This window comes from Dendropsophus ebraccatus, chromosome 2 (genome assembly GCF_027789765.1).
Source record: "Dendropsophus ebraccatus isolate aDenEbr1 chromosome 2, aDenEbr1.pat, whole genome shotgun sequence".
NCBI lineage: Eukaryota > Metazoa > Chordata > Amphibia > Anura > Hylidae > Dendropsophus > Dendropsophus ebraccatus.
This window is the reverse complement of record NC_091455.1, coordinates 47164993-47175581: the sequence shown is the minus strand read 5'-3', so window position 1 is coordinate 47175581 and position 10589 is coordinate 47164993. Positions and strand designations below refer to the sequence as shown.

General features: G+C 45.0%; 1 protein-coding gene across 1 annotated transcript; it reads right to left on the bottom strand.

The window, feature by feature from the left end:
• Nucleotides 1-2304: 2304 nt before the first annotated feature.
• On the bottom strand, nucleotides 2305-10367 carry RPL7 (ribosomal protein L7). Its single transcript, XM_069959967.1, has 7 exons — nucleotides 10292-10367; nucleotides 8963-9074; nucleotides 8714-8880; nucleotides 5719-5856; nucleotides 5177-5286; nucleotides 4383-4592; nucleotides 2305-2362 (listed from the first exon to the last, which is right to left on the bottom strand). The coding sequence occupies exons 1-6, from the start codon at nucleotides 10303-10305 to the stop codon at nucleotides 4384-4386; spliced, it is 750 nt and encodes a 249-aa protein (XP_069816068.1). The 5' UTR covers nucleotides 10306-10367; the 3' UTR covers nucleotides 2305-2362; nucleotide 4383.
• Between the last annotated feature and the right edge of the window lie 222 nt (nucleotides 10368-10589).

Here is a 10589-nt window from a genome sequence, read left to right as displayed (position 1 = left end):
ATTGAAAGCATACAAAGGTCTTATTGTCTTTTGTTGCACTCCCTCCATACCTACAGTACTGATTCTAAATCGGCTGGCAGCAGGTGCATACACTGTAGGTTTACAGATGGATGATATTGTAAGGAGATGAGCGAACTGTTTGGACTTTTGGTCCGAAAGCAGTTCGCTCTCTCGTCATGCCTGTGATCCCAGCCGCATAGTTGTGCTACCGGGAATACGCGGCCAGGATATTCCAGGGAATCAAATGTTGAAATCCCTGGAATATCCTGGCCGCATATTCGCGGGATCGCAACTATGTGGCCGGGATCACCGGCATAATAGAGCGCCGATGCCGTCGGACCAAAAGTCCGACAGTCCACAGTTTAAATAACCACATCACCTACATAACCTTCCTGGGTCTGACCAACAACGTTCTCCAAAGAATAGTACGGCCTCTCTGGAACATCTGATTTGTCAATATTCAGAACACCATAGGCAGAAACAGTAGAAATTTAAAATAATGGCACTATGTGGGAATGTGGTCACATGAATGAGGCAATCCTTTAGATAAAGAAGTCCCACTACTTCAGGTGGGGGCAAAGTTCTTGTTCTAATGCTAGATGACCATTGTAAGGGTCCTATTACACATAGCGATTTTTAACGACTAACGATTGAAAGTCAATTTTTCTGTTACACCAATATGATATTCATAAAAACTAGAGTTCATGGCGCCAAAAATAACACCCCAACCAGCCCTGTAGGTGGAAAAATAAAAGCGCTATGGCTCTTAGAAGGTGGGGAGGAACATTGCATTAATCTGACCAGGACTTTTGTGCATCAAAGGGCTCTGTCTTGAAGGGGTTGAGTAAAATTGTCAAATTATAAACCTATATATCTCAGGAACGAAAGGATGTATTGAGAAGCTGTAAATAGATGATATCAGGGCATCCCGGCAACTAATGTTTTGGCTATTGGAGAGTTAGGGCCCTATTACACGGGACAATTATCGTGCGAAAAATCGTTATATCAATCAGATTTAAAGGACAACTCCCGCGGGACCCCCCCCCCCCCCAAAAAAAACAAAAAACAAAAAAAAAAAACAGACACCATACTCACCATCCCTCCGGTGACGATCCCCACTCGATTCGCCCGCCGTCCAGCGATGTCTCGGACTTCTGGGTCCAGGGGATGGAAAAGGCTGCCAGTGCGCTTGTGCACCAGCGCCTTTTCATTGGCTGGAGCGCATCACATGTCTTCCAGCAAGCTCAGCCAATCAGGGCTGAGCAAGCTGGAAGCCATGTGATGCGCTCCAGCCAATGAAAAGGCTGCTGGTGCGCATGTGCACCAGCAGCCTTTTCCATCCCATTAACTTTCTAAGAAGACGCCGAGGAGGAAGAAGACCCGGACTGCCCCCCCGACTGACGTCATAGTCACCAGATGTCGCCCGGGAGATGTCAACATGCAGTTTGTAGACTTACAGCAGGAAAAACAAAAAGGAGTACAAAGCCACAAATTACAGATTTGGAATCAGCATCCTTTACCCTACTTACAGATGACTTTAGTTAAGGGTTTTGAGGAGAGTCCCTGTCATCAGAGGGCCGTAAACTCAATTTTACAAAAGTAAATTTGCTGATAAGAATACACAATAGGGGCTTGTAAACCAATTTTCTGATATCTTAAAAAAATGTTACTCATTACTGCCCCATGTTTTGAGACGTGGGTGTCACGTTTGCACTTCCTCTAAAAGGGGAGGTTTAAGTGCAGAAAGTTAAGGGGAACCAATCACTATTATACATATATCCTAATAGAGCTGCTAAGCGTTGTCTTATCATACCTGTCATACTAGGGAGTATACTGGAGAAAACGCTGTTTTATTCTGGCGCAGTCAGGCCATAACTAGTCATCTGAGAGGTGCAGGGATTATTGACAGGCGAACAAGCTTCTATTGTGCCTCTTTGCCTGTCAATCATCTCTGCAGAGCGTGCTGACAAGCAGAGAGCCATGACTAGTCACGGCCCAGACGACAAGTTATGGCCTAACCATCTGCGGCATGCGCCAGAATAAAAAAAAAATTCTCCAATATACACCAAGCATGGCAAGACCATGTTGTAGCATCTCTATTAGGAGCTGCTAACAGCATTATATACATTATAGTGATTGGTTCCCTTTAAGGCACATTATATGCAAAGACAAAAGTGCCAATGAGGAAAAAAAAAAAAAATCACAAATTATAAATTCCCTTCTTCATGCCCAATATTCACAGTTGTACAAGTTTTCATAATCAACCACAACACTGGACAAATAAAAATTACAATGCAAAGAACATTTTGTAAATGGATATTTATTATTTACTTGACCAAAGAGGGACGCAGTCATACGAAACCTAAAAAGATAAAATATATAGGTTATTAACTAGTTATAGTACAGGACTACACAGACTTTATAAACGTGCCATACAGTGTATGATTAGTAAGCTCAGCTACAGATTCAGTTCAAATGTACGGCTGTGTTTTTTGCACTGGTGAAAATTCCCCTCGTGCTTTAAGTTTCTGCACAAATTCACCAACATGCTTTTTCTGAACTACAGTATATATCTTGAGCAAAGTGAAAACCACACGTTCAATACCAACAGGAGGAAGAATACAAAAAAATACAACTGTGATAATGATAAATTCCCTCCCTTAGCATCCAGCTCTTTAACCACATGCCAATCCAGTGCAGATTATCTTGTATCTGCTGGTATTTTAGAGGTTACCAGTCATAATGTAGTGCACCACCTCAAAAAAGACTTGCAGTCAAGCACTGCCCTTAGAGGCCATGTACTAGGCTGGCATCCCCACTCCTTGGAGGGGTCGTCCGGCCTAAGCGACTAATGAATGCTGCTGCAGGGGACTTACCTGTGCTATATACTTACCTGTCCCGCTCCTGCACAAATGCTGGTTCCAGAGCCTCCCACTTTTATCTTCTTTGCAACTTTTGGTGACGTGCTGGCCGTTCTGCATAGACCGCTCTATATAGTCTATGCTGAGCACCCATTTCCTATAAGAACAGCACGCCACGAAAAGTTGTGGAAAATATCACTATGGCAGGGAGCGGTGGATAGCAGGAGGCTCAAGAAGCAGCAGTTGTAGAGGATATGGACAGGTAAGTATAGCACTGCTAAGTCCCCCACAGCCTAGGGCAGCAAGGTACATTAGTCGCTTTGGCCAGACAGCCCCTTAAGCAAGGCGTGCGACTGCTGATGTCCATGCTTTGCTGCAGTAGTCAATGAAGGACTAACTGGTGACCACTGGCACGGCTGCCCTGGATCTGCAGGAGACTGAAGAGACCAGATTGTTTCTGGGAAATGTCTGGCTTTTTTGGCACAACCACTGTAATATTAGAAATAAAATGCTATACAAAGACTTATTACAACATTGGACCAGATATCGGCTAGCAATACTACCATCAGACCTGGTCAGAAACTTCAAGTATGAATGAATCTGTAAAAGCAAACTAGCATAAAGAATACTCCCTGGCACTGCTCTTGCTTTGGTGTTCCCCCTTGAAATGCTTCAATGGCTTCCCCATACTTGAGCAGGGGATGCTGTAGCAATTTACTGGCCTCAGAAATCTCTTCAAGTACCGTATGTGCTGCATGTGGGTGCAGAATGATGTGCACAATGTAAGAAACATAGTGAGTAGAGGAGGCACGCGTAGCTTTTTTTAACCTGGTCTGCATCCAGATGTGAAATAAGATCAAACTCCCCCAAAACAGCGCAATGCACTGGTGTAAGATTCTAGGGACAATGCTGGTGTGAACGTATACTAAACTTTATACTACACTACCACACTATCCACTAAATACTAAGTATCTATATTAATTATTCTGGTATTATATATTTACAAAACTGTGTATGATCATATTAAGAGCAATTAGCAACCAAGACAATGCTATCAAATCTATCGCCATCATGCTATAGAGCAGATAGCACTGAGCAGACTTATGTCTTTCTGGGAAAAGATTCAGTATAACTTCAATCAATAAATTACAAGTTATACTGAATCCTTTCCCTATTATGATATATATCAATCCGCTCAGCTCCTTCTGCTCTATAGCATAATGCCAATAGCTTAGGTAACATCTCACTTAACAAAACTTTCAAAATGTCACAGACATGCCAAAAGTTTTGGTTGTCAAGTGTCAGAACTCCACCGACTGCAAGAATAACTCGGCTGTGCGCTTCTCCTCCTGGCTTGCTGGCCAGACTCTGAACCCTCAATTTTTGACATGTTAAAAGTTGTGTTAGGTAACAGTAATGCGTCAAACAAATTCACACAACAGTATGCTTACAGCTACAATACCATAGGTCTGTAAGCACAGCAGAAACAGACACCAGTCTAAATCAAAAAAATTTTTTTACCTTAGTTCATTCTCCTTATGAGTCTGTTGATCTGGTCCTCCCTGTTTCCAGCGTCACCACCTTCCACAAAGTGTGTGGTTTTCTTCTTCATACCACCCCTGGGGGAGGACAGTTTGAAGGGCCAGAGGAAGTTGTTTGCGGCTTTAAAGTTTTTGCCAACTGTGTAGATCTCATGGATCAGATCTTCAACACAAATGATGCCACGCTTGCCTACAAGACAAAGCAAAACCCTCACTATTGATGTCTCTGCTGATATCGGTCTTATTTGACTGATTGACTTGCTGTTTTGTATTGAACACCTCCCTCTGCCCCTTTTCATCTCTTTTGCACCTTAAAATTTTCAGTAAAAGTTTGAGGGGGGGGGGGGGGGGGGGGGGAACACCATGACACAGAATCCTGAATACAGAAACAGATGTTTAGAGAAAAAGCTCAGTACTAGGTATTGTCCTAAATACACAGGCCTAATCTGAAAGCATACAATATATTCTCTCTAAACTCTTTTAGAGAAAAAAAAAATGCTGGGCTTTGTGTGTATATAGAATAACCAGTAATAGGGAGACTGTGATCCCACTGTATAGAGCTCTAGTGAGACCACATCTAAGGTTAGTTCGGAAAAGATCAGAAAAATGAGAAAATATTACTGAAATAGTAGTAAATACTTGGAACAAACTTTGTAAAGTCAAGAGTAAATGAATGTAAGCCTGTTTGGAATCAACATCTTTCTACCATAAAAAAAAAAAAAAAAAATACTAGGTGGCCTTTTTCTGCCAACAGCCCTTTTATGTATGACATACCAAGGAACTTCTCAATAAGAGAGTTATCAGTCAAAGGGATACGCTGCTTCTTGATCTTCAGGTAACCACGCTTGTAGATCAATTCCTTAACTGATTTCAGGTTAGGATAACTGCAAAAAAAAAAGACCACAACAAAGCCATATTAAAAATCTACACAACACATGGATATATATATAAATATATAACGCCCCCTAGAAGAGACATATCCCCAGTGTATTGCTATCATGCTTTCTACGCTGATGTACAGCAGCTTGTCATTCGCTGATGGGATGTACAGAGCACCCTTTCCTCCCCTCACAATATAGCAGACTCCTAACGCTAGGTTAACACTGCTTTTTTGCAGTCTGATTAACGCATCAGTTTCACGGAGAAAAAAAAAAAAAGGGGATGCAATTGTGTGCCAACTGTTTGGGTCTGTTTTTCCATTAACTTAACAGTATTATGCTGACCTTATAGAACACACAATTCAAAGGGACAGAGCTTTCTCCTAGTTTTGACCTGAATATCCCATATTTGTCCGAAGCCAGCACCATGTCACTCACCCCCAGGCAATGTAGGGCTCCACCAGTCTGAGCATATTGATAGATGTCTTGTTGAGTTTCACAAAGGTGCCATTGAAAATCTGACGCAGACGGAGGAGTTGCAATACCTTACGCACCTTTGGGCTGACACCATTGATACTAGAGGGGAGAAGGGGGGGGAAAAAAAAAAGTTATTTGTCGAGTCGCCTACGAAGATCCATCAATTCAGAGAAGCAAGAGTTATAGCAAATCTTAACATTTATAAAGACATCTTATGCAGCAACATTAAAAAGAAGTCAGCAGCATGTGACTCAGGACCTCACTGCCATACAGTGCAGATCTTCAGGATAAATGTCCACCTGACAGCTGAATTATATGACAAAAGCGCCTCTATCCACCGATGTCAGCGCTATCCTGGCTTACTCCTCTAGAGCAGGGGTCTCAAACTCAATTTACCCGGGGGCCGCTGGAGGTAGAGTCTGGGTGAGGCTGGGCTGCATCAGGGTTTCCACAAGAAAAGCTCTTACACAAACATTCCAATGTCATCAAATGTTTTTATTTTTTCATCTGTAAAACCCCTAGCCCTCCTCCCTCCCCCCACAAAACTATCACTCCCAGCCCTCCCCCCTCCCACAAAACTATCATTCCCAGCCCTCCCCCCTCCCACAAAACTATCACTCCCAGACCTCCCACCCACACAGAACTATCACTCCCAGACCTCCTCCACAGAACTATCACCCCCAGCCCCCCCCCACACACACAAAACTATGATACCCAGCCCTCCCCCACACACCACTATCACCCCCAGCTCTCCCCCACACACCACTATCACCCCCCGCCGAGAGTACTCTTACCTGAGGGCTGGCGGGGCATGACTTCACCCAGGCCGCACATCCCCTTACTGATTGGCTGGACGTGCGGTCCGGGTGGCGTCATGCTCTGGCGCCGCGCAGGAGTGGAGCTGAGCGCTGCGGGAGGAGAGGGGCCGGGGCGCTCCGGCAGAGAGCTGCACTGCACATGTAACTACAAATAGAAGATAGATGTGCCGTGTTTCTGCCAGGGCCCGGGGGAGGGGCGCTCCGGCAGAAACACGGCACACCTATCTTCTATTTGTAGTTACATGTGCAGTGCAGTGCAGCTCTCTGCCGGAGCGCCCCCGGGCCGCACTTACAGTAAGCTACCATTGAGGTGGGGGCCGCAAACTAGTGTCCCGAGGGCCGCAGTTGGCCCGCGAGTTTGAGACCCATGCTCTAGAGGCTGCATTCACAGTCAGTAAGAGCCTCTGCAGCCATCATATGCTGTTATATCCACTCACCATACAATTCTCAGCCTGTCAATGGGCACAGAAACATAGGGGGCGATATATTAAACTGGTGTAAGGTAGAAGTGTCTTAGTTCCACCTTTTTTTTTTCAAAGAATGTGTGAGGAATGAAAAGTGGAATCTGATTGGTTGCTAGGGGCAACTAAGACACTGCTACTTTACTCCAGTTTGATAAATTTCCCCCATAGTGTCTTATTCATACACTTTCATGCTGCGGATTCGCAGGGAGATTTGCTACAGAGCCAGTCCCATTCATCCCTAAAGAGCACATACTCGCTGTATGTGCGTTTACCCCCTGCAACCGAGAGCATACATTACCTGATTGGCGACGCGGCTTCAGACTCCGGTCCCGCTCAGCCAATCAGTGCTGCCATGCACTGATTGGCTGAGCGTGACCGGAGCCGGACATGCAGCCGCGTCGCCGAGCAGGTAATGTATGCTCTCTATGAAGGGCTGCGGGCGGCAGGGGGTTAACGCACATACTCACAGCAATCCCGCTGCGAGTATGTGCTCTATAGGGATGAATGGGACTGGATCCGCAGCGGATCCGGTAGGTGTGAAGGCACTCTTAAAGGGTATTTGGGGAAAGATGCTGGCATATCTATTTGCATCTAGACACACAAATTACTAAAGTACTCAAGATATCCAATAAGTTTTCTAAAGCATATTTTGTTGTGTCAAATCTGTTGTACCATTGGAAAAAAAAAACAAACAAAAACACGGGTTTGTCGTCTACAGTAACCAATCACCGCACGGCTTTCATTTTTCAAGAGCAACATAAGATCTAAAGAAGTGCTCCGTTACAACAGACAAGCATGTTAGACCGTTTCTGCCCATTTCTACCCACTCGCTGGTCACATGACCTGTCAATGGACAAAGTTTGTGCTCTAGTAAACACATAGGAGTAAAGGAACAACAAGTTTAGGTTTTTTTAATTTCTAAGGACCAGCTTCACCCGGATGTCATCACAGACACATCAGAGTTTGTATTATGGCTGAAATCCCCAGCCTTACTGCAGGTCTGGTAACCTGAAATGACACCTGCTAAGGGACACTGGCCTTAGAGATACAAAGGTTACACAAACCCAGATTGGAGATGAAAGTATTGAAATTTTCCTTTGATTTCATGATCATTGGGGGTCCCAGTGGTCAGACCTCCATAGATTAGCTTGCTGTCCTCTATCCAGTAAATAACTTTTGGAGATGGAAAAACTCCTTTAAGCGAATAATCTAACCATACAGTTATCAGAAGATGGCTGTAGAATTCCCATAAATCGTTAGGGGGCATTCACACGTTTGGAAGATAAGGAGCTCCAAGCATCATAATGATACAAGATGCCAGGAGGTCTGTGGCTCATCTTCCATGCATGGGCTTAAGCACAGAACATGTGAATGCCCCCTTGCTTACTATCAGCTGCCAAAAGTTTTGGTCAGTTGGAGTCTTGGCCTTTCACCATGACAAGTAGGGAGAAGAACTCAGCTAAGAGCTTCTCTCTGCACACTGCAAGAGACAGGCACCGCATTTTCTATAGAACCCATCTCCTGCAGCATGGTGGGGGTCCCTGGGCCCATACCTTTTTGCAATGTCTAAAGTATTCTTAACAATAAAATTCTAATGCTTCGCTCACTGTAGCACTGCCACAAACTCGTCCCTGTCACAGGTTGTGTAGGTGTGAACACAGGAGCGTGGCTTACCCGCGGATTCGGATGACAAAAGCCAATTTGGGCTCAGCGGGGACATAGTAGTTTCCAGCTTTACGGGCCATTCTAGCCAGGCGGATCTCCTTTCTGTACATCTGCCTGTACTCCTTGTAGTAGCGCTCTGCCCTCTTGTAGATGATCTTCCTTTTGTCTTTACGGGACTGAAAATGGCAGAAACATACGGTAAGACACATACAGTATATACACAATCGCCACCTACACCACAAAACAATCACCCCTTACCCTTTTATCTTTCAGGATCTTCCTGATCCTCCTGGCCTTGGCAGCCGCAAAAGCCTTCCGCCTCTTCAAGAGGGTTTCTGGAACGGCTGGCAGCTTTTTCTCCTGTTTTCCTCTGTAAGAGAAGGAGAGCACAGTTGTATGATATAATCTGCCACCATCATTACCTATAGACATCAGATACTACTGCTGAGGATCTAAGTTAGGGATCTAAGGTAAAGCTTTGGCTGCCCAGGCATGGTGGGAGTTGTAGTTTTGCAACAGCTGGAGGGCTGAAGGTTCCCCATCCCTGATCCAAGTCACCGTCTCCCACTGTGTGGCAAAACTAAATGGTTTAGCTATCGGGGCACAACGGGAATTGTAGCTCTACCACAGGTTGGGTAAATTCTGTGCTGAGGATTGGAGTTCAACAAATCTGTGTCTGACTCCCCGCAGCTGCATAAGTTGGAGTCTGGGCAACCCTAGGGGGGCATCCAACTCCTGCACCCGTGGGGAATCAGCCTGATCCACAGTGCATTACAGTCAGGGATCATACACAAGACATTCCTGGTGGAGTGGCCATGTTTTGGTAACAATGGATAACCCCTTTAAGCGATCTTAGAAACGATTGCAATTACTATTTTTCTTACTAATTTTCTAACGATTTATTAGTCTAAATGCAGATAGTTATAAAAACCAAATCGTCGCTTCAAAATCTTTAATTGATTGGTCAAATTATCGCTCCGTGTAAACGCAGCATAATAGCCTGCAATAAAAAAAAAACAAAAAAAAAACCTCATACTGTCCATTGGAGATATATGTACATGACATCTCTAGACCAGAACATGTCCTACATGATGCGGGTGTATGGCACACACTGTATACACTGTATACTACTCCATGGAATAGCAGAGCGGCATCTAACACATCACTGAATGACACTATATTATTGGAGATTACACAAGAACACAATGTGAACACAGCCTTACAGTATATATTAATATGGTAATATTGGGGACTATTGGGTTAACCAAGCCACAATACACAGCACCAGGTTCTCTATGTATATATAGATACAGCTAAGGCACTGTACACACAGCTGAGGTGACCGCTCACACTGACATTTATTCAGGAAACAGCAGGGCTCAGCCAGCACCAGGCCGCAGCACTGCCGGCTAGGAGCGAGTTCACACATTGCCGACAATCAAGAGCAGAAACGCTCCGATCTCCATCAATACACTGCACGGAGTCATCTCCGTAATCTCTGACACCTCTGAGGCTGAAGAGACGAGGCGATAAACCCCCGGGAGGGGATGATGACGGCGGATTTCTCAGAGGCCATGATCTACTCACTCTGTCCCCGCCATGTTCACCACCGGAAAAGAGGGTAACGCGCATGCGCGGCAAAGACTTAAGCACGCAGCTGGATGACGTCATCTTCTCGCGCGACAGGAGGCGCTTTACAAAGACGTAAAGTGGAAGTGAGAGTGCGCGATGGGATGTCAGCGTGTAGCTCGTATCTGGTGGCTAGAGTTTGGGTATTGGTTATACTTCACGCAGTAGCACCGTATATTACTATAACACGTTATCACTGCCGGCAGTTACCTGCGCTGTCCCGGATACAGTGCCCTGTGAGAGGGCGACAAGCTGC

Coding starts and splice junctions, on each gene's coding strand:
- RPL7 (XM_069959967.1), bottom strand. Junction 8,881..8,962: donor AGATCCTGAAAGATAAAAGG/GTAAGGGGTGAT, acceptor TGCCATTTTCAG/TCCCGTAAAGACAAAAGGAA. Junction 4,593..5,176: donor TCTTATTGAGAAGTTCCTTG/GTATGTCATACA, acceptor TTTGTCTTGTAG/GCAAGCGTGGCATCATTTGT.